Genomic DNA, 22,926 nt, shown 5'->3' with positions numbered 1-22,926 from the left:
TCAAAGACCTTTTTTTTTTGCTAATTTATTTAACCTTTATTCAGCCAAGAAAAAAAATTGTTTGAAATTAGTTTACAAGAGTAGAAATTAATTTACAAGAGTGTCCTGGTCAAGTCATTCCATCAGCAGCGATGAAGCAAGAGCTTGCGGCCGTGTTTGCGCTTATGAAGTTGCTGGTAACCAAGTTGCATGTGCAAAAAACCGAGCTTTTCATTGAGAAGTTACTGGTTGCGCTAAAGGAGAAATTTCAGGACCACTGGTACCCGGACAATCCCAGCAAAGGACAAGCGTATAGGTCGTGTGCTTTTCTTATTTTCCACACTTTGGATAGACAAGCGCGCCAGCAGAAGAGCTCTCTAGAATGTAACCACTCATCATTTTGTTTCTGGAAAAGTCCATCACTGTTGACAGTTGTGTCACTTGCAGGTGCATTCGAGTGAACTTGTCCAACAGTCAAGATCCAGAACTTCTGCGGGCCTGTAAGGAGAGCGGGGTTCAATTCTGTGAGCTGGGATTGCCGCCTGTCCTCACTTTATGGGTGGACCCCGGTGAAGTGGCCTGCAGGTTAGACTCCCGGATGTGTATAAGAACCTGAACCACTACTGCCGCCGAGTCGCTATGGCAAGAAGTAAAAACCACTGGTGGCCATCTTGCGTTGCCACTCGCTAAGTGCACCTAATTTGAATACAGTACGTTGATTTCTCTGTGGCGTTTTCACGTTCTTTTCTGTCTCTGTGGGGGGAAATAATGCCACAGTGTGTGGCGTACGGTTGTAGCAGTGAGTTTGGGAGAAGCTCCAAATGCGGAGGGCAGCCATCTTACATTGCCCCTGTTATTGACAATTTCTGCTATTTTGTTGTCAGTTGGTGTTTTACAGCGGAATCCCCGTATGGAGGAATGCAAACATCTCAAAGAATGAATTTCACTCTTTGCATCAAACATTCAGAGTATGTTATCTCAGTATCGGGAATTTGTGGATCGTGAATTGACTGAAAGAGGTTAAGTTTCCATTTCACAGCATTTTTTTTTTTTTTACTGTTAGCCTTTGCTTTCATTCTATTGTTGATGGTTCTGACAACATGACACATAGCACTCCCAGATTTATTACAACTGGATAACACACACTTTGGCACATTCACTAGAGACAGAAAATAACACGCAAACGCCACATAGATAAATCAATTTATTCCAGTTAGGCGCGCTCAACGAATGGCTACGTAAGATGGCTGCCAATGGTTTCACTTCTCGCCATGGCGAATAAATGGTTTATTGTTAGTCTATTCAAATGTAAGTTGGTGGGTTTGACTGTTTGAAAGCAGTAAGAAGGAACAAGGGCTCCCTCCGCAGGCGTGAAGTGGAACTTTCAATGCCACAAGCCAGTTTGCGATGATATGTTGCCACTTTAGCGTTGAACATGCTGACATTGTTTTTGCATTTCAGGATCGGAGAGGACAACCCTTGCTTCTCGGTGGCCAGGTTCCCCAACAACAGTAAAAGCGGCGCGTGTGCGGATCTAATGGCCGTTGAAGACAGCTCGTCTTCAGGTAGCGACTCGGACTCGTCATCCGGATATGACAGCACGGACGCGTCGCTCCTTCCCATTTCCTCCAGACGCTGCAGTGATACGGTATCACATGACAATTTTGTGATGGCAATTATACTTCATGTAGGCATGCGAGCATTTGTTTTTTTTTCTTTTTCTTTCTGCCACTAGAATGCATCCGCTTTTCGACTTCCCGCCTGGTATGCTAAGGCCTTGCTACCAGGAAAAAGTCATATCCTCCCTCGAGCTCACTAAGGCTTCAGAGGCCTTGCAGGAGAGGCCTGGATCCTTTTTGTTTTCGGTTGTGTTTGTTCATATTTTATACATTAAAAAAATGTCAAGAATGCAAGTCATCTTCTTCATATTGAGCATTTTCTCTATTGCACATGATGCTGTCAAGGTGCAAGAAAATCATCGCTCAGCCTCTTGCATTGCTTTTAGGGTCTACTCTGTCTGTCGAGAGCCATTTGCAGTGCTTTGCATGGGAAAAAAAAATCCCTACTCACTCTTCACTGCTGCGATGCGACCTGACGCGTCCAACTGACACCTCACAGGTGTTGGGCTATATTTACAAAATGTTCGAAATGGAATTGTTGGGTGTGATGCAACCACGCGTCTAGTTACTGCCGCTGCGATCAAGTCCAAGCACATGATTGGTCGTACCTACAAATTAAATCAAATCTGCAGGTGTATCTTTTATGTTGAGGGTATTTTGTAGTTGTGTGAATAAGATTCAAGCTCCCTGAGAGAACATTTGTTCCCCTTACTGCATGTGTGGTTGGACCACAGATTATCGCTGGATCTGATGCATTCTATATCTCAACTTGACAGCAGAGGAATCAGGAAATCCAAAGCCCTGAATAATAACTTACTCTGCGGTGCTTTCCCTTCATTCTTGCCCCATTTTCCTCACCCAAATGCAGCTGCATGCTTACGGAACGGGTCAGTCCAGAGCGAGGCCCTGACAACAGTGCATTTAGCTGGACGTTCACACACAGCACTGTTGCTGCAGGAATGGAAAATAATTTATGTGTCTGATGATATCAGCGTGTCGTCACAAGCCAGAAACCAAGACAATGTCTTTATACGTTGCCATTAATTAAAAAATAAATAACAGCCGTCAGACCCGAGTGCCTTTCATAGGAACACAAATCAATTGTAACAGCAGAAAATAAGACACCCACCCCCAAAATATGTTGTATACTTTCCTGAGAATAATTGCAATTTTCCAGTTGCTTGTATCAGTATATATCGGTCAAGATAAAATATCTTTCTCTCCCCTGCAGCGTTTATGTTGATGTTCTAAGCGCTACTCTAGTTGTCAGTAACAGATTATAAATAGACCCATAGCGAAACTCAATCTCATGATGGGAGGCAATGGAGGGTAGGGCGGTTCTATCCCAATTTTTGTTTCCCTCAACATGTCCCACTGAGGCTATTGCAGACCCGAGAGTTCATAAGAATCTACAGTCGTTAATATTAGGGCAACGTACGGTGGCAACGTATGATAGCTGCCCTTTAGCTTCAGCCGTGAGTGGCCAAATACATAAATGTGTGATTGTGGACAGATCACCAGCCAATCCAGGGCGCTTTCAGGGCTGGAGGCACCCTAATGGGCTGTCCAATTACATCTCACAATCTCATAAAATATGTTTTATTTGGCGTCAAGATTACAACTTGTTATATATACTTGAAATTGTTATTTTCCTTTTGATATGTAATATACATACCTCTTTTGTCCTTGCGTTGGACTTGCATCACATGACGACAAAGCGGGCGGTTTTTAATTTTGCTTTGGAGTTTTATTTTGTGGAAGCTACTGCTGCTCGGCGACTTCCTGTTTGTCCTAGTTGGTGTGAATTGACGTGAGCCCGCCGGGAGAGTCTCTCCGGACTCGGAGGCGAGTGCGAGTGGTCCTCCCTCTGTCCACCCAGGTGGTCGTCGAGACAGGTGCTCTTTTACCCCACCGGGCGGGCGAAACTGTCGGGGAGACCAAGCTCGCCGTCATTCATGCGGGCTTCTGGACAAAATTAGTCGACGATGACTTCGGTTTGGAAGCGACTCCAGCGTGTGGGAAAGAAGGCGTCCAAGTTTCACTTCGCTGCTTCATTCCACCAACTTGTGCTGGAAAGCTCAAGTAAATGGTGAGCGATCACACTTGAAACATCTTCAACGGCTTCACATCTGTTTACGTTAACACGTTTAATGTTGGCAACTTGCCACTGCCGCCCACTTTTTTTTAAAAAAGTGCCTTTGTTTATTATATACTTTGTTGTATATGAAATGTTATTTTGGGCCATAATTGGGCCAATTTTATGGCTGCTGATATTTGTTTTCACTTGTTTTGGGAGGCGACGACACGCCCCTTCACTTCCGGGTCTTGATGCTGAGAAACTGACACACAATGAAACGCTATCAGCACTTAAGACTCAGTCAATACCGATGCGTTTTGATAATTACCTGGAGCATCGACAAATGACTAATCGCAAATTTCTTGACGTTGTCATATTTTTCATTGGGGAAAAAAAAACAAAGACAAAAAAATGGTCTAAAATCAATTCGTAAATGTACTTTTTTAAGATACTACTGAAGATCATGAAAATAATTAAAAATAATAAAATAAAAATCAGGAAACGTTTTATCTGTGTAATCTGTATGTACTGTACTTGAATGCAATGGATGGCAAATATTGCGCCGTCATGCACCCACCATTAACAAACACTGCGCAGCAGGTGTTGGATAGCTTTGACTGTTAAATCCCTGCAAGGTTCAGTGTCTATTTCGGGTCAAGTTATGCAGTGACACATGCGTGCAAACACCCAAACATTGCGGGTGCTCTGTCTTCCCTATCACTGTCACAAGTTTTGCCCCTGGCCTGATGAGAAAGGTTCTAGGTCACCTTTCGGTCACAGAAAAATATATTTTATGAATGAAAGGGTTAAAAACAAACAGAAAGGTTTATAATAGCTTGAAAATATTTTTCATGGAGGATAACGGCTAAGAGTATCTCTTGCGCCACCCTGTGGTTAACAGCAACATGTGACCCCAAAAGTGGACCCTCGGGCACACGTTTATGGGTAATGTTCGTAATGTCTGGCAGTTTTGTGTGCTTCCAGGCAACCCGACAAACTGAGAGTGGTGTGGATCAGAAGAAGCAGACGTCACAGCACGAAGGTGAGAAAGGAACTTTTTTTTTTAAATGTGTTATAGGCTACAATATGTGAACATATGGCTGTGACAACATTCACCGTATGTCAATTGGAAAAAACAACAGTTGTTCTGTCGTTTGATGTCATCATCCAGCTCCACAGTTGGCAGCCAGGGATTCAGAACCCCTACAGAGGTCTGGTACTCTGGCAGGTGCCCGAGAGTTTGGACATCACAGTTACACTCTTCAAGGTGGGACTAGGAAGTTTAGCCTTGGTGCTTCCGTTAAATGTTACATCGTTAAGGCATCCGCTTATTTTTATGTCAACAGGAGCCAACCGCAGAGGAGTTTGAGGACAAAGACTGGACTTTTGTCATTGAAAATGTAAGTCTTAATTTTCGAGTTTATCCACGCCACTTGACTTGACCTTTTTCGTCCTTTCTATGGACTCGTCAGGAGACAAAGGGACGAAAGAAGGTGTTGGCCTCGGCCGACATCAATATGAAGAAGTACGCCAGCGCCACGCCGGCGCAGTATGACCTGACCCTCAAGTTGAAACCTCTTTCGGTGAAAGTGAAAGAGGCCACGCTCAAGCTCAACTTGTCCTGCATCTTCCTCAAGGAGGGAAAAGCCACGTGAGTAGCGCCAATTTGGCAACGCCATTCATTTTATACAGAATGCTGCATGTGTTTTTTTTTTCCTCCCTACATTTTACAGCGATGAGGACATGCAGAGTTTGGCCAGTCTAATGAGTTTCAAGCAGAGCGACATCGGCAATCTGGATGATTTTAACGACAGTGACGACGAAATCGGGGAAGAAAGGAGGACGAGCTTCGGTTCTGGACAAGCGATGCCTGCCACTGGTAAAACATGTACAGCCACCTTCCACAAATATTTTACAACAAGGAAGTCCACGAATGTGAACTAAAATAGAGCAAGAGATCCGTTTTTTTTTTTGTTTCCCCTTTTCATTCATCTTTCACTTCACGTTCCTGTCTCGACCTTTCTTGTTGTCTCTGTCTCATGTTTCTTAGCCCTCGAGCCTTCGACGGCAAGAATACACGACCTGGCATGGAGGCCTGCAACCGAATCTGTCCCAAATTGTATAGCTTAACAAATATCCATTTCAATATTCTGACATCACACTCCTCACTCATGCTCACGTGCATGTCTCACTTCAGTCATGCTCCATCCTTCTTCTTTCCTTCCCTTTTCGCCCCAGCAACCACAGAGATAACTCGCAAAACGTCCTCGGGCGTTTGCGCTTCCATCTCTGTTGCATCACTTCCTGTTCTGCCCGAACCCCATCACTCATCCGTTCCGACGCCCGCCCATCAGACCCAGCCTTCCCTCTATGCCTACTCACTTCCGGCCTTCACACAAGCTCACCCTCCAGCACTTCCCAAAATTTTCCAGCCTCGTTCTGGATCAGGTATCGCTCGAAAGACGTGGACGCAAATGGTGTCGCCCCCCTTGAATGAAACACCTTGAATGAAAGACCAAAGAGGGGATTCGGTGTATAAATATTTCGAGTAGCTGCACGGTAAATTTCGCAGAGTACATTTTACTCGAAACAGACAATATTTGGTCCCAGTCGAAACGGACTAAAACTTCGACAGTAAAATATTTTAAAGTAAATTTTACCTGCAAAGTATTACCGGTAGTTTATTTACAAACTCGCAGTCGGAGTGTAATATCTCAGGTGGTAAGATGGCCGTCGACTGACAGACTTTTTTTCAATAAACTAATACTAGGCATGTAAAATTTACTCAAAAACCGTCTGTGTGAAATGTATTTGTATGTTCTGAGGGAAAAAAAATTTACCACAGTGATTGTTTTTTTTGTTTTGTTTTTTCCCAAGCAAATATTCCTCCAAATTTCTTTCAGTGGAAATTGTCCTCTGAATATCCATCCATTCTCCGATCCGCTTTATCCTCACAAGGGTCGCGGGGCGTGCTGGAGCATATCCCAGGCAGTAGGTGCGGGACACCCTGAACCGGTTGCCAGCCAATCGCAGGGCACACAGAGACGAACAACCATCCGCGCTCACACTCACACCTAGAGACAATTTAGAGTGTTCAATCAGCCTGCCACGCATGGTTTTGGAATGCGGGAGGAAACCGGAGTACCCGGAGAAAACCCACGCAGGCCCGGGGGAGAACATGCAAACTCCACACAGGAACGCCAGAGCTGGAATCGAACCCGGTACCCCTGCACTGTGAGGCCGACGCGCTAACCACTCGATCACCGGGCCGCCTGTCCTCTGAATATTTTACTCTTAAATTTTACTGTATTTATCCTGGGACCAAATCGAGTCTTTTTTTTAGAGTAAAATGTACTCTATGAAATTTACTGCGTGGGAAGTGACAGCAGATGTTCTTCTTGTGTTTAAGATAAGGTGGTTTACTCATGCGAACGCCCTGCTTCCGTTTTCTCTTCTATGCCTTCGCCACGAAAACTCTGCTCAGCTGCCCGAAGCTTCCACAGCAACTCCCCCCCTGAAGGAGGTGCTCAGTCCCTCCCCACCTTCACTTCTTCTAAAGCCCTTTGTCATTCCCCTCCTGATCCCTCTTCCGTCCCTTCCGCCTTAACGGGGAGTTCGCACGCAGGTACAACCAGAGGCGTATATTCTCTCCTCTTGTCTTTTTCTACACGGTGCCTTTGGACTCCCAAAGTCTATCTCGGTTCCTTCCTTTTATTTCGCTTCTGTCGCCTCCTCCTCAGCTCTGCTCAGCTCCCGCCCTCCTTTTCCGCTGCATGCTGCCGCTCCCAGAAATCCCCAAGCTGCGGAGGCCGGCTCGACGCTGACCAGACCCACCAGTCTCCCCTCCGCCCCTGAGACAGGTACAGGGGCGGCATAGGCCACCAGGATGTTTGAAGATCCTCGTTCCCACGTCTCGCGCCTATTCCTCGCCTTTTTTTGTCCCTTCTTTCTCTTTGCCCAGCTTCCTGGCAGAGTGAATGGAGGCCTCCTAAATGCCAAGCCCCTCTCGCGCAGCCCGCCCTCTCTCCAAATTTCTTACATCCGTCCGTGGATGAACCCGGCCGGCCTTCTGTGGCGCACAAAAGAAAAAGAGTAGACGTGACATGTAATGCTGCTGTTGTCCTTTTTTACGCTTCGAAGCTAAATCTGTTTTCTCGGCCCTTGTCAAACTTCCACCGTTGTGACATTCTATTAGAGCGGGGTTGGGCAACTGGTAAAATGATGTTGCTGTGCTCTTTTGTTGAAAAGTCTTGCCCAAACATTAGTCAACAATATCAGATAAGCATGCTGAAATATGTTTTGCGAGCTTGCTTTGGGTTCGGAGTCATGAAAATTCCTTGCCTCTATTTCCCCTCTTCCTTCCTGTCTTTCCATCACACAATCCTCCATGTCAGCTTCATCCTGCCTGCCTGCGGGCCTTCCTTCTCAGCAAAAACACCCGGGGGCTTCCGGATTTGCACCTTCCACTGTCACTGACACCCACTCGTGTCCCTCCATCGGTCCTTTTTCTTCTCTTCCTCCTTCTCAGGCTCCTTTACCCCACATTGGCTCCCTAAGTGGCCAAAGTGAAGGTATCTCCTTGACCCGCTGTCAACTTTGACTCTTCACAATCGAAAAATGTCATTCACCGGGTGCTGTTGGCGTGGAAGCGTCTTCAATCACGGTTAAGATTTTCTTACGGTGATCTTTTATGCTCCGTGTAGAGATCCAGAGGCAGTTGAGCACACTGAGTGAAGAGGAGCAGCAGTGTACAACTCCCACGAGTAAGCGTTTGTGCAAAATGGGCTGCGTTTTGTCAGGCCGTTCTAAAATGATTACAAGGTCGATTTGATTCCTTCTAGGTCCTGATTCCAAAGTAGGTGCCTTCCAGGGCTTGGCATCGGGCGCTGGAGGGCCAGCGTTTGGTGTCAAAGTTGTCAGGGCATCAGCGGGGTGAGTAAAAGACCGCCTTGTGTCTGTTTTTGTGCCTTCTGAAGCTTCCACAGCAACTCACACACACACACACACGCACACACACACACACACACACACACACACACACAAACACACACACACACGCACGTGTGCTCTCTCCGTCATGCCTTCATTGCACTTAATGGGTGACTGGTGGTTTTAAATTGCATACTTGCAAATGGTAGCCTCAAAATAATAACTGTGGTGTAAATATCAGTCTCGGGTCGTCGCTTGGCATCCCCTCCTCCTCATTCGTGGGTATGTATTTGTTTGTCCTGCAGACCTGAGAGTTTGGCCTCTCTTCTGCCCTTTAGCCCCAGAGCGCCCTCAGCTCAAGATCTCGAGTATTTTGAGATGCCCAAAGCACAGATGGATCATACGGAGTTAAGCCCCGCAAGGACGTCTCTTGTCAAACCACAAAGCCACTCGTCCAAAATGTCCATTCAATTAGGCAGTCAAGTTGCCAAAGCGCAGCCAGCTCAGCCCTTGGCCCCGCTTTCGGTCGGTTCCCAACATATCTCCTCAAATGTTCAGACCCAACCGTTGCACTTTGCGCAAATAACTACAGACACAACTGGCAAAGGGGAGGTAGGAGGGGGGCATAGAAAAGACGTTTTGAGGTAAGTGAAATTCAAAATGAGCCAGTGAAGTTTGCCAAGTAGTCGTTTTCCTGACACCCGTCTCTTTTGCCACCCTTGCCCCTTCAGACATGAGCCCAAGACGGCGTCATTGACAACTAGTTTCACAGACGACACATTGGACGACTATACTGTCACGCCAGAGGTGATTAAAAAAATATCAGAGGACTTTTCAGGAGAAATTTCCAAAGGAAACAGTTCCGAATGGAAGCGGAAAATCAGCCCCGCTGGTTTAATGTCCAGCGCTGATCAGAACATGCAGTGCATTTCTTCAGGAATTGACTCCCACTTTGGGTTCGTCTCAGGACAACAGCCAGCAAGCAACATGTTACTACAAGTGGAAGCGAATACCGTGTCTCCAGACAAAGTCGTATGTGAAAAAAATCTAATTGCAGAGAGTCTGCCACAAAATACCGATAAAACTCACACGTATCCAGCCACGGCAGAACTGGGTCGACTGTGTTCCAAAGACCGTCCTCCCCAAAATCGACAGGATTTACCACGCCTAGAGCCACGTATGATACGGTTACAGTCAACTTGTCCTCAACGTTCAAACGTTCCTGGCATTCCAGCTTGTCAACAGTCAGACGTTGATCCTGATCATACGAGTGCAACGTTCCAGTCATTACGCGCTGAAAAATTGCCCATACCCGTTTATTCAAACTTGCGTCGTGTCTGGCAACAAGCTGCTCTTGACATGAATTTGAGCAAACAGATATGGCCAACATGTCTGAGGAACTCAAGAGTTCTTGGGTTTCCCCCAGCGCCTTTTAAGGAAGTTTCATATAAGGGCAGTCTTTTCCCTGCATGGCCAGACTGCTCAGTGATCGCAGGGATGCCATCGAAACAAAGGATTAGAGGGTCGAGGCAAGAAGACTACTGGCTGAATTTGAGGAATTCATTTTCTGGAAAACGAGTGAGACCTCAATGTGTTTTGGTTCTGGACAGTTCCTATGAGAATGAGAGGCATCGCAAAGCCATGGTTAATATGCGAGCTTGTTGTCCGCAGAGAGCTTACACGTATGGTTTGCCTTCCGCTCCAGGTCAAAATGCTAACTTTTTGTATACTTGCCCAAGAGAAAGCAACATTCTTGGTTTCGCGTCTCAGGATCCGGTTTGGCTTGCGAGTGACTTTTGGAGTTTGGGTCAGGGCAGCTGCATTTTATTAGAGAAGCACTTAGGGAAGGAATGTGTTGTGACATCACACCCCATGACACCGGTGGCCTCATGCTCGAATATTACTCCCTCCTGCCCTCAAAAGGCCAAGGTTCCTGGCTTTCCATCCGCACAAAAACAAAGTAAACTGGCTAAAGAAGTCAGTGTGGTGACATTTTTGCCGAGTTGTGCGAAAGAATCTACGGTTCCTGGAATGCCAACTAGAAACTACGACAAACCTCAGTGGGTAACGGACAGTTTTCTGCTACAGCCGTCACGCAAGTATGCAGACATAACCCATCTGAAAGATATCTTTGCTATTGACCGCGATTGGGTTCGCAACATGGTATGCCTTGTATCCTCGTGTCCACCGCGAGCCCTCTCACCTGGCTTCCCATCAGTAAAATGGCACAAATCGGAAAATAGTGCAAATATGATTCATGTGCTCCCGACATGCCCGCGATATTCTCGAGTTAGTGGAATCTCCTCCAGAATCCACAGCGGGTCTGATAGAGCTGGATGGAAGGTTGACAGAAGGCCGCTTTGGGGAAAAACATGGAGCAGCCCAGGAATAATGGAAGTAACACACAAGTGCAAGATTTCTTTAAAGGAGAAGACAATCGTTCGAGTGATGGTGTCCATGTTGCCCCCTTGTCCCAAAAACTCTAACATCTACGGAATTCCCTCCAAGGGCGGTAAAAGGGACGGTTTGACGACAGAAGCCCCCAATATGCTCAAATCCATGATCACTTTCCCTGAGCACGGTCAAATTCCAGGTTTACCTGCAAAGGATCGTTCAAGAGAGTATCACAGTTGGTGCGTGGAATGGGGGACACTTTGGAGGAACCCAGTCACTACAAGGTCGGTCGTGGTCCACTCCTCTTCTGGACTTGATGAGATGTCAGTCAAGAACAGAGAAGCGATGGTCAGTATGATGCCGTACTGTTCCAGAGAAGCACCGAAATTTGGATTTTCTTCGACAATGCAACTCCTAGCTGTTGACGCGGCAGAAGAAAATAATCCGAGCATGGCAGAGTTGCTGCTGTGTTGCCCAAGACAAACAAGCATTGTGGGCTTCCCGTCGAAAGTGCTGTCAGGCTCTGATGACGACATAGGTCGATGGGCCAAGTTGATGATGTCGCTACACTGGCCTCATCAGGATACGCTGGCGGCACCCCATTCCCTTTTGCTTACAGTTGACAGTATAGAAGAAAAATGTCAAAATATGGTGAATATTGCGCCATCTTGTCCAAAGATTGCTTCCCTGCCGGGAATGCCATCAACTAGTTCATGCTGTTTAGTACCATCAGAGCGGGCGCTTCGAACGCCACTCTTAGCGACGCCATTCCCAAGTTCATATGACTCAGACATAAAGAAAGGAAATTCCGACATGGCTTTGGAGATAATTAATGACAAACGTGGTTTGATGGGGGCATCCGAGGAAGAAGTAACTGCTTTAAAACGAGGGTGAGTTACTAAATGTCGTTGGTGTCACGTTAAATGTTCATTTGTTTTTTGTTTTTGAAATATCACTTTCGAATGACGTTTCAGAAACACAGATGGGCGAATACCACACTTAATCAGTGACACGCCATTGTCAGACAAGAGGTGGGTTGTGAGAGTTTGCAAAGTGACCGAGAAATGGCATGCCGTGACTTTGCACAAAGCACAGATTGACTGAATTGACATTCACCCGAATGAATTGGGGAAAAGTCGGTGTCACTTGAGATAAGGATGCTTTGAAGTGTGGAGAAATGTGCACAGATTAAGTGGCATGTCTAGCTTTGTGTGCTTCGATTGATGCGAACGACAGATTGCTTCTCAGTGAGAGACTGCGGTGCACTGACCCTACCTTGTGTGTGTTTGCCTCCTAACATACAAGCCAGAACTGTACAATACACTCGCTCCTTGATTATTCTGGAGTTTAACTTGTATTTTCCGAATCCTTAGAAATGACCGCATGGTTTCACTGCAGCAGTCACGCCAAATGAAAAGTGTTTCCAGGCAGCAGATGCTAGCGCAATATCCCATAGAAATGATTGCTCTGTGTGAGGATCTACCAGAGGCATCTACAGAATTCACAGGCCACGTGGTGACGACTGAAGAAACTCTCAATCCGCTTTCGTCAGTCTTGTTCACGAGTTCCTTCCCCGATGATGAAGTGAAGAGGAAGACTGCCGTTACAAAAATGACCCCGATAGGCTCACTGCCCAGCGGTATACTTGACACGAAACAAGCCAGTCAACGCTGGAATCGGAGTATGGTGACTATGCATCCCTGTTGCCCAAGTGTGTCCTGTATTCCTGGTACGCCGTCACTGAGCGAAACCATTTCTAGATGTTGGTTATTGCAGCCGGAGGCACTTTTTAAGAAAGCAGAGAAGACTGTCATAATTCAAGATGCGCCTACCAATGATGAAATGAAAACCATGGCGTTATTAACACCATCTTGTCCAAGACGTGAGTGCATTCCTGGGATTCCATCAACTTTGGCACCTACAGTCGTCTTTAACTCGTCAAGTATGGTCCACGTCCTCCCAACCTTTCCGGCCTCCTCCAACGTGGCTGGCTTTGGATCTTTGCTCAGAGCCGACGGCAAAGCCTGGTATGTGATTGGAATGACGCAATCCTTATGGAAGAGCGGGAATAAAATTAGGTCTGAATTAATACTAGAGAGCAACAGAATGCACAAAGATATGAAAGGAGCTGTTTCTCTTCGTCAGTGTTGCCCAAGGGAATCAAGCCTTCCTGGTTGGCCCTCTGCGCAGCAACCGAGAAGGACTCATGGTCTTGACGAACCCAGTATGGTTAGTCTTTCAAGATCATGCTCAAAAGTGTCAGCAATACCAGGATTTGCGTCACTTACTCAATCAAGCGAATGGACGGTCAACGGAAATCCACCCTTTGAGCCCAGAATGACAAAAAAGAAGACAGCCTTGATAGGAAGGTTTCACAAAGACGAGAGGACAATGAAGACAATGGCTTCCCTTCTGCCATCCTGTCCAAAAGTTGCCCTGATTCCGGGATTCCCCACTCACCCGAGCCCTCCAGCCACATATTGTGCACCAAATATGATAAGCCTTTATACATGTTGCTCCCGTGTTTCAAACGTACCCGGTTTTGCATCGGTTGATGGAAGTGAGATCATTGGATGGGTGATGGGAAATGAGTTATTGTCAAAGAAGAAGAAGGCAAAGAAGGACTTCATACCCGACAGGACCGCTGAGCCCCAAAATAAATGGAAAAACGTGCATTCTCTTGTCCCGTCTTGCCCTCAAGCCTCGTGTTTAACTGGCATCCCGTCCAATCCACATCCCAAAGTGCTACACTACGGCACAAATATCACAAATCTCCTTCCGCTGTGCCCTCCAGTTTCTACTGTTCTTGGATTGCCATCGGTTGAAGACAACACGGAAGGATGGACTGTTGAGCTGGTTCCATTGGTTCACAAACCACAAAAGAACATAAAGCTGAAGATGAACCGTGTGCCAGCCAGCTTGGACAAAGCCAACAACATGTTTGCCATAGTACCTTCTTGTCCAGAAGCATCCAAAATCCACGGACTTCCCTCAGCACCTCAAAGCAAATCCAAGGTTCACACAAACATGATCCGTTTGGTACCTTGCTGCCCGAGGTCGTCATCTCTGGAAGGCTTTGCATCCATTCCTACAACACCAGTTGTAGGGTGGCTACATGAAAGAAGAAACATCCTGGGAGCACCTCAGAGAAAGTTGCCCGAGAGAATTATTGCACCTGCTGGGCAGAAACAAAACGGGAGCGGTATGGCAAAAATTGCAGCGTCCTGTCCCAATAAGGCGAGACTCTGTGGGTTTCCATCTGCTCAAGTTCTGAACAAACCATCGGATATCGTCGGCTTATACTCAACAGCTCCCTACATTTCCCGTACCCCGGGTTTCCCGTCAGCGAGGATGCTTAGTTTTGAACCTTTGAAAACACAACGGCACGACTCGTGCGAGAAGTTCTTATTTGCGGACCTGAAGAAGTACAAGACGGATGTCACGGCTGAATTCCTTGAAATCCATCAGCATGAACATGAAGAAATGAAGCACATGGTATCAATAGCTCCATCGTGCCCACATCTGACTCGAATTCCTGGGATGCCAAGCATTTCGCTCCTGAGTACAACATGCAAAGAAAAAAATGAGTTGTCTGCTGTGACTGGATTGCCAAATCAACCAGAAGCCACGCATGGTAATGGCCCCGTCACAACGCTTGCATCTGGTGAGATATTTGTAGCGTCAACATCGGGGTCACCTTGAAATTCTTCCTTGAATTTTACACCGTTTGCTTCTATAACAGAGGCAAAATACAGAGACACGAGACGTCACAACACAGAGTAAGTGAAGGCATCGACCGCATGTGTAATGCTGTGAGCCTAGCATGGGATGCCCGGATCATCGTGTATCCAAATGTATATATTATGTTGCTGCGGAATTTATGTCATCGACCGCATGTGTAATGCTGTGAGCCTAGCATGGAATGAGCTGGATCATCGTGCATCCAAATGTATGTATTATGTTGCTGCGCAATTTATGTGGATGACATCATTGAATTTGGATCTTCAGCCTAACAAAAGAAGTCGCAGCCGAGGAGGCCCAAGCACAGCGGAAAAATGGGGCATCGGAGCCCGAAGGGGTCTCGGGCTGGGAAATATTGGAGGTAGAAGGAAATGTAGTTGAAAAACAGAAAGCGTCGTTGCCATCAGCAGGGGCGGAAGAGCCTCCTGGAATAGTCCAAACTATTGTGGATGTTCTCCATAAAGGGTAAGTGACTTGGAATGTGGAACATTCGAACGCAGACATTTGACGGGACCTTTCCGATTCCCAGAACAAACCCTTCATTCTCTGCTACGTGTGAATCATTTGTTTTGCGTTGCCCCTCAGCTCGTGCTGACTGAACTATCGCATTTTTCACAGCTATGAAACGGTAGCATCCATTTTGGGACCATCTGGTTCGTCTCTGTCTGAGAACGATCTTCGCCTGACGGTCGATTCGGCATCGCGTCCAACATATGAGACTGACATCTCTTCGTGTGAAGATTTGCCTCAATGTGTGGACGTTGACTCCGCTGTAGACGAGGTCATTCCTTTATCAGAGCAGTTGGAGGACGATTACCCGGGAGAGGGTCAACTGGCAACCCCATCACCGCCTTCCGAGAGCGACGATGGGTTCATGGTTTGTGTGAGTATGAAGAAATGGCCACCGTTGACCGCAGCAGACCTTACTGGCATGTCAGTGGACGTTCGACACGAGGAAGAGGAACCTTTGCTTGATGAATGGCAGACAAGTGATCAGGACTCTGCAGGCACATCCGAGTGCATTGACAGTTTATCAGTCAGGCATCCGAATGCCACACATGAACTCGAAACCGCTTCCACATCGGAATCTGGGTGAGTGTTTCTCAATAACCACCCGCCCACTGCTCGCGTTTGAGTGCACGGCGTGCAGGTTTGATACTCGCGCACTTGTTCTGTGTGAACGTTCTCATCAATGACTGCCACTGTCATTTGGAGTTGTAAAAGGACCCTCGACTTTGCTAGCTGTGAACCGCTGTTGAGTGCTTCCACCGTTTCCTTGGTGTGCTGCATGGAGTGGAAAGAGAGTGCCAACTCAACTGTAAAATTTCTGAAACGTTTCTCTTCTTGTTCTTAAGCCCCCAACTAGCAAGTGCTGATGGAAGCCCCCTGCAGCCACCAATAACTCAACCATTGACAGACGCCAAATCAAACCCAGAGCTACAATTTGACAAAGCTTTAGATGATCCGCATCTTTGTATGATTGAAGCGCAGGCACAGATCACGGTCTCTCAGCAAGATCAAACAGTTCTAGGAGTTCAACAAACAGAATGCGAACTGGAACAAGCCACCATTTTACAACAGCCAGACCACCATCAAAATTTGGACGGGTCGTCTGTCCTTCATGAGGTTGCTCCAATCCAGTCTCGTGAGATCACTATCACGCGACCTGTCAACGATCCTTCCCTCCGTGCTGGTAGTAGCATTCCTGTAGATGGAGATGGAACTGTTTGCTCACCGCGCACAACTGTCAATCAAGAAAAAAATGATGTCTCTCCTGATGTGGAAACAACGGATGCCCCGGGCAAAGCTTTGACAACAAAAGAAAGTGTCACAATTGAAAAACAAACACTTCATGCTCTACCAACAAGCAGCACGGCCCAAATCGTCAAAGAATGTTCTTCTGAGGTCGATACGGTTGCAGAAACAAAATACGCCCAAGAAGCAACAGTCCAAAGACCCGCCTTCTCGGAAACAAAGGAACATGAAAGCATGGCGTCGAAAGCAGAGCTACAGGGGGATGTTGTTGAGCAACATGCGCCCTTGTCAATTATCACAAGGATTGGACAGAAACAAAGTGGCGTGAAAGTTCCTTTGACAAAGCAACCCATCCCAAAGCCCCGGATGAGGAAATGTGCCAGTGAAGAAGAGGCCCACGCGGGAGGTCAGGCTGGCCAGCCGCTGGACGATGACGACAGGATATCAAAAGAGCAAGCGATGACCGTCCGCTTGAGGAAAAGCCGGCTCCAAGTCGGTGACGATGCGACACCACCCTCAAATTTTCCTGTACCGAAACCAAGAGCTAAGAAACGTCTTAGCAGTTCATTCCCGGGTGATGCTGCAGTTCCCGGCTCACCGCGTACTTCCTTGTCAGACACAGTAACAGGCACCTCTGGCCAAGAAGTAAATCACCACGATGAGCAGGGGTGTGGGCCTGTTCCGCTTCCTCGAACCGGGAAACACCTCGACTCGTCTCTTTTCAACAACACGCCACCCACAGACATTTCAGACTCATCTCAAAGAAAGCCAGAGGCCACGGCTGCCTCTTGTGAAGCAGCAGAGGATTGGTCGCCATTATGGGATTCACGTGAAATCGCTGAAAAAGGATCCTGTGATCCGGGCAACGCAAACGAATTTCCATCTCCTTACTCAGCAGAAAATAGAGACGTAGAGAAGGCGTCGGATGCGTTGGTCAAAGGTGCAACCCTAACAGATGTCCCGCCAACAAAAATGGAGGAGTCCTTTGCCTGCTCAGTTACATCAGCTCGGGATGACCAGCTACACGTCGAAGGCACAGAACCTTCTGATCCAAAGAATGAAGGCTTGGAGTACAGCTCTGTGTCTGTATATTTAGCTCCTGGTTGTTTAGAGCAAGACAGGTAAGAATAAAACTAGAAAATAAAAATCGATATCCATTCAAAGTGTGGCCTTGCGTGTGTGCTTTTATTCCTTTCATGGTTTGAAACTGCAGCAAAGTTTTCATTTTGGATACCCATTACATTGTTTTTGTTTACAGGGACAGTCCGCCCGCAGACAAAAGTCAGGCCGAAGTGGTTAATTTGCACCAAACCTTGACTCCAACAAAACCTGAAGTTACGTCGGCATCTCCAGAAGTAAGTTGACCCAAAAATTGAGATGAGCAATTTTTGCAAGCAACCAGGGAGTTACCTGTGATCCAAATTCCCGTGTTGTAGAATCTTTCAGAAAGTCCAAACCTGGTCACCTCCAGTCAGTCTCTGCTGGAGTGGTGCAAGGAGGTCACTCAGGATCACAAGGGACTGAAGATCAGCAACTTCAGCACCTCCTGGAGGAACGGCTTAGCGTTTTGTGCCATCTTGCATCACTTTCACCCAGAAAAGATGTAAGCAGCCTCATACAAAGCAACACAGCACATGAATCAATGACAATTGCCATGAAAATCAGGATGCACGCGTCCGAATTACTGCTTTGCGCAATTCTAATTTCCCTTTTCTTTTTGTTTAGTAATTATGACTTGTTGGACCCCTATGATATCAAACACAACAATAAAAGGGTAATTCACATTTGATGATTTGTTTCATTTTTTTTCTAAACTGAAATCTTATAACAATGATCATGTGATTTTTTTTTTTTTTTTTTTTCTGGATTTGACAGGCCTTTGACGGTTTCGCCGAGCTCGGCATTTCCAGGCTGATGGAGCCCTCGGACATGGTCATGCTCACCGTGCCAGATCGCCTCATCGTCATGACATACCTCAGCCAGATTCGCACTCATTTCATGGGCCAGGAGCTAAGTGTGCTTCACATCGAAGAAGACGCCAGTGAGTCCAGCTATGCGGTCACGGGAGACCGGGAGGGCGAAGAGGACCCCGAGGCGGCTGTTCGCTACTGCACCCAAAGGCTTCACGAGGAGGGCATCGGTCTGGAGACCAACGGCTCTGTTAGCGCGGCACACGAGGGCGAAAGCAACGCGGATGTAGCTCCGCCGTCCAGAAGCAAACGGGTGCAAGCGTCCGGGGCCAGCGGTCCCCAGTCACCGGTTACGCCACCGAGGACTCATTTGGCGTCCAAGTGTGGTTTCTCGCACGTGAAAGACGCAGATCTGGTCAAGAAGCGCAGGTCCCAGCGGAAGAGTGCGTCTGAAGAGGATGGCGACGCATCCGTGGTAGGACTCGCTCTTTAGGATTGGGCTTTGTCTCTTTAATTAAACTGTTGAAGCAACGGTTTCCGTTGTTTTACAGGTTGTGACAGAGCTGGAAGACAGCGGAAGCATCAGAACCGGTCAGTCCATTCACGTGTACGGTCACGACAATGGATGTGTATCCACTGCATTACAACTTACCGGTGCTTTGCTTTACAGAGACAACAGGAACTCTGGCTGTGGTGGGAAGACGAGAAGGCCAGGTTAGGGCTTTTTTTTTCTTTTTGTTTTTTGCTCAAATTGTAAACATGCCCAAGAATCAGCACTCCATGCAAACTTAGAAATATGCATTTGCACATTCAGGATACCAGCCAGTATGTACTAAGTCAAATGCAAGCCCTGGAAGCAGAACAAAACCACATCGACACCAGAGCTGCCGTTGTGGAGAGGAAACTCCGACAGCTCATGGAAACAAGTAATTCAGTCTCCGTTGATTTTGAAAAATGTTCTTGTCTGAAATGTTGACACAGGCGTGTCATTTGCCACGTGCGTTCGCCTAACAGGCAGTGACAAGGCGGAGGAGGAAAGGTTGATTCAGGAATGGTTCGTACTGGTCAACAAGAAGAACGCGTTGATTCGAAGACAGGATCACCTGCAGCTGTTGTAAGATCTTGTGGGATGTGACATAGACCGAGAATCCATTCAGAGATGGTCACGTGGTGATGATGATGTCATCAGCACCTACTCTGTTTCTAAAAGTGCTCTCACCCGACAGGCTGGAGGAGCACGATTTGGAAAGAAGGTTTGAGCTGTTGACCAAAGAGTTGCGAGACATCATGGCCCTCGAAGGTTTGTCCACCACCAAGAAGCAATTATTCAGTCCCGTTGCTTGAACTGTTCCGTTTAATCTTCGTTTTCACTCTCCACAACGCTTCGGTTCTTGAATGGGGTCGTTCAGAGTGGCAGAAGACGCTGGCCCACAAACAGAGGGAGCAGTTGCTGCTTAAGGAGCTGGTGTCGCTGGTCAACCAGAGGGACGAACTGGTCCACAATATGGACGCCAAGGAGAGACGGTGAGGAGGAGGGAGGTCACCGACGTTGTAACGGCTAGTCGATAGCAACTCAAAGCCGCACTTCTGTCTCCAGCGCTCTGGAGGAGGACGAACGCCTCGAACGTGGCCTGGAGCAGCGCCGGAGGAAGTACGCCAAGCAGCAAAAGTGTCTGATGCAGTGACTTTCGCCTCCCGAGTTTAAGGGAAGGCTCTCAGGAGAGGAGGTGTGTCACTCCACGTCATTGCCAAAGATTGATATTGTCATTGATTTTATTTCAAGTCTTGCTCAGAGTAACTGATAGTGGTTTAAAAAAAAAAGTTTTAATGACGTGGGAAGCGTTGGTCACACTTTTATGGCAGGACTTGCCTGATGACACTTTAAAAGTCTCAGAATGGGAACTGTGATACTATCTTATTGTGCCTTGTCACTTTTTTTTTCTCCACATTTTTAAACGCGGTTTTAATTGACGTGATAACTGCAGGGTATGGTCGTGGTCTCAAGGTGGCGCTGAAAAGCCATGTCTTCCATGAGTACGCTTCTGAATATTCAGAATCACGCTTTTCATATTATTTGTCATTTTCAAATGAATCTTCTGTTCACTTCAGCTACATCTGCTGTTTTGGACAATTGTCTTATCCGGTAAATACGCTATACGCTGAGACTGAACAGTCATACGTGATACGCTTCCAGGAAAAAAAAAAAAAGTAATTCCCAAAGTGATGTTACTGTTGTATGCGTGTTACATAATATTTTTTTGACTGTGCCTTGTTACTGAGGGATGTTTGTTACCAAAAGGACTCCTTCCCCTTTTAATGTGTCTTTTATTCTGCTGCAAGGGGCTTTCCAGAAACATTAAAGGTAAAATAACAACAATGCAACAGAACATAAAACATCCACATTAATATATATCTCAAGGATATTACTTTAGCAGGGACGGCCGCTTAAATCATTTTATTGGCGAAAATGGATTTGTTTGAAAAGCCATCTTTAATTTATTGGAGCTTTTACTATTTATTCTTTGTTTGTGTGCTGTCTGCAGGATTGCTTTTAACCCCAAACTTTTTCCTCTGATTGCCGCATGTGTATTGTGCTGCATTTGCACCTTCGGGATTGCATAGGAACTGCGTATTCACAGGAATATGACACAGTCTGCACATTTTCTGGTCGTCCTCGAACGCAACAGCAGCTGATCAAAGCTCGTAAGTCAGGTTTTGATGGAATGTTCGGTTTGGTGGTTGGCCGCATCACTGAAATGAAAGTACGATTGGACCGCTGAAGGGTTGCGGCGGTACTGGTTTTGTCCAGAAGAATGCCAACTGGGTGACTTATAGGAAACTGAACTGACTGTTGTTTTCTTGTTACTTTTGAACATTTGTCAAGTTTGCAAAGCCCTCAATGTTTTGCTGCATTAAAAATAGATGTGTTGGAAAGATGTCGTGCAAGTTCAATTTGTCCAGAGTATTGGATTTGTTTCACAGATGAAATCATGAAGGGAAAAGGTCATGGTAGCAAGTTCAATTTGTCCAGAGTATTGGATTTGTTTCGCAGATGGGGAAAAGGTCATGGCAAGGAAGTCTTTTTAACCTTTTCAGGGACAGTGGACAGCTTCTTATGTTATCAGTTTACAGGGTGCATGAAAGGGTTAGTGTTTTTGTTTTGTTTTTTTAATGAGAGACATTTTTTTTCCATTTCAATGCCCATTTTTTTTTTTTTTTTTTTAAATAACGCGAGACATTTTTTTCCATTTCAATGCCCGCAATGGCTTCACATTTGAAATTTTCCCTGTTTGTGATTGTGTTTTTGAAATCTTTATGTGACATTTGCAGTCGCAGATATTTCCAAGAAATCAGTGGATCAAAAAAGTCCTTTTAGGTTGTCTCATTTTCGCACTTATCAAAGACTCAAGCGTGTCGCCTCGACAATGTTGACCCTCTTTGTGCGCGCATCTTTGCTCGATGCTGTCGAGCCAACTTTTATTTTATTTATTTACTTATTTTTTTGTGGAAAAGGGATGGGACATTAGATATGTTGTTTTGCATGTGCTTGTCTATTGGAAGGACCGCAATAGTTCAAGTATCCGTCTAGTCTATCCTACTGCTGCTGGAATAGCCAAGATACCTTTTGTGTTGCATATTTCCCGAGCTACTGCATCGGATTAGTTGAAGACCCACAAGCCCGATTTCAAGGAACTGGGCGAGAAACTGAAGGCTCCTTTGTCCCAGCTGCCTGTCCTGGAGGCCAGCCAAGAGGCCAGCTCCATCAAGCTCGGAGGCTGCAGCTGCTGCCTCAATGGATTAACACGGGCACTGTGAAAATGTCTACCAGTCGAGTCCTGTGGACGTGCAGGAGGGCTGCCGGAAGTCTTTTATGATCAGCTGTTACAAATAAAGATTAAATAACATTGATCAAATGGAAAACATGAACCATATGTTCAATCTTAAAATGACACTGCTGCCGGAAGTCTTTTATGATCAGCTGTTACAAATGAAGATTAAATAACATTGATCAAATGGAAAACATGATATACAATCAAATCTTAAAATGACCCTTTTTTTAAACTTTTCATGTATATTGAGTACATTTTATTTTATACATTTATATACAATTTTTTTTATTTATGCAATTTATATATACAAATACATTTAAATGCAATTAGTTGTATTTAACTTACACAACTTGCATTTAATCGAAAAGAACCGTTTTTTTTTAATTAAGTCATGAGGATAAGCGCTTCAGATAATTACGGGCTGGAAGTACAATTTTTATTTTACTTTTGTGTGCAATACAATTTAATTGAATAATTATTATGTGTTTTTTCCCTGTATTCAAGCGCAGGGTTGATGTTTCAATCGTACAACGACACCCTTACACCGATACCACGAGGCCTACTGTTTTAATCTATTCTAATGGTAGCTATTTGGCTGTTACTTGGATAGAAGTATATTTTTTACAAAAAAAAAAAGCACTCGATTAATCCTGGATTTCACTTGATTTATTGTTAAGTGGAATTTGTTCTGC

The 22,926-nt window shown here is 46.0% G+C and overlaps 2 protein-coding genes across 21 annotated transcripts; both read left to right on the top strand.

Moving 5' to 3' along the window:
• btg3 (B-cell translocation gene 3) lies at window positions 1-2,891 on the top strand. 4 transcript variants are annotated; one of them, XM_019871112.1, is made up of 4 exons: window positions 1-295; window positions 427-564; window positions 1,441-1,569; window positions 1,715-2,863. In XM_019871112.1, the coding sequence occupies exons 1-4, from the start codon at window positions 132-134 to the stop codon at window positions 2,085-2,087; spliced, it is 804 nt and encodes a 267-aa protein (XP_019726671.1). In that variant the 5' UTR covers window positions 1-131; the 3' UTR covers window positions 2,088-2,863. The 4 variants fall into 4 exon arrangements, with proteins under 4 accessions (XP_019726671.1, XP_019726673.1, XP_019726674.1 ...); XM_019871114.1 differs by having other exon boundaries at window positions 1,441-1,627; window positions 1,715-1,886; XM_019871115.1 differs by having other exon boundaries at window positions 1,441-1,544; window positions 1,715-1,842.
• A 509-nt stretch (window positions 2,892-3,400) lies between these two features.
• ehbp1l1a (EH domain binding protein 1-like 1a) lies at window positions 3,401-21,334 on the top strand. Of its 17 annotated transcripts, none has more exons than XM_019871083.1 (33): window positions 3,408-3,687; window positions 4,660-4,717; window positions 4,847-4,942; window positions 5,022-5,075; window positions 5,148-5,326; window positions 5,409-5,554; window positions 5,726-5,794; window positions 5,914-6,123; window positions 7,160-7,300; window positions 7,416-7,535; window positions 7,637-7,780; window positions 8,070-8,246; window positions 8,379-8,438; window positions 8,517-8,607; window positions 8,943-9,248; window positions 9,336-11,888; window positions 11,973-12,029; window positions 12,372-14,662; window positions 14,741-14,777; window positions 15,007-15,204; window positions 15,358-15,831; window positions 16,095-17,615; window positions 17,753-17,849; window positions 17,931-18,097; window positions 18,220-18,268; window positions 18,370-18,879; window positions 18,956-18,995; window positions 19,075-19,118; window positions 19,219-19,330; window positions 19,419-19,518; window positions 19,631-19,704; window positions 19,814-19,928; window positions 20,002-21,334. In XM_019871083.1, exons 1-33 carry the CDS (start codon window positions 3,584-3,586, stop codon window positions 20,087-20,089), a joined length of 10,482 nt encoding a protein of 3,493 aa, XP_019726642.1. In that variant the 5' UTR covers window positions 3,408-3,583; the 3' UTR covers window positions 20,090-21,334. The 17 variants fall into 17 exon arrangements, with proteins under 17 accessions (XP_019726654.1, XP_019726642.1, XP_019726641.1 ...); XM_019871082.1 differs by having other exon boundaries at window positions 8,910-9,248; XM_019871084.1 differs by lacking the exon at window positions 5,726-5,794 and having other exon boundaries at window positions 8,910-9,248.
• Window positions 21,335-22,926: the final 1,592 nt, after the last annotated feature.

Source organism: Hippocampus comes, unplaced genomic scaffold (genome assembly GCF_001891065.2).
Source record: "Hippocampus comes isolate QL1 unplaced genomic scaffold, H_comes_QL1_v1.1 scaffold83, whole genome shotgun sequence".
NCBI lineage: Eukaryota > Metazoa > Chordata > Actinopteri > Syngnathiformes > Syngnathidae > Hippocampus > Hippocampus comes.
The sequence above is the reverse complement of the archived record's forward strand: the minus strand, read 5'-3'. Positions and strand labels throughout refer to the sequence as shown.

Excerpts from the sequence above, each read along its gene's own strand:
- ehbp1l1a (XM_019871082.1), top strand. The coding sequence starts at position 3,584 with ATGACTTCGGTTTGGAAGCGACTCCAGCGTGTGGGAAAGAAGGCGTCC. Across the intron at positions 7,781-8,069 it reads AAAAAGAGTAGACGTGACAT|CTTCATCCTGCCTGCCTGCG; the intron begins GTAATGCTGCTG and ends CCTCCATGTCAG. Across the intron at positions 18,269-18,369 it reads TCAAACACAACAATAAAAGG|GCCTTTGACGGTTTCGCCGA; the intron begins GTAATTCACATT and ends TGGATTTGACAG.
- btg3 (XM_019871112.1), top strand. The coding sequence starts at position 132 with ATGAAGCAAGAGCTTGCGGCCGTGTTTGCGCTTATGAAGTTGCTGGTA. Across the intron at positions 296-426 it reads AGCAAAGGACAAGCGTATAG|GTGCATTCGAGTGAACTTGT; the intron begins GTCGTGTGCTTT and ends TGTCACTTGCAG. Across the intron at positions 565-1,440 it reads CCCGGTGAAGTGGCCTGCAG|GATCGGAGAGGACAACCCTT; the intron begins GTTAGACTCCCG and ends TTTGCATTTCAG.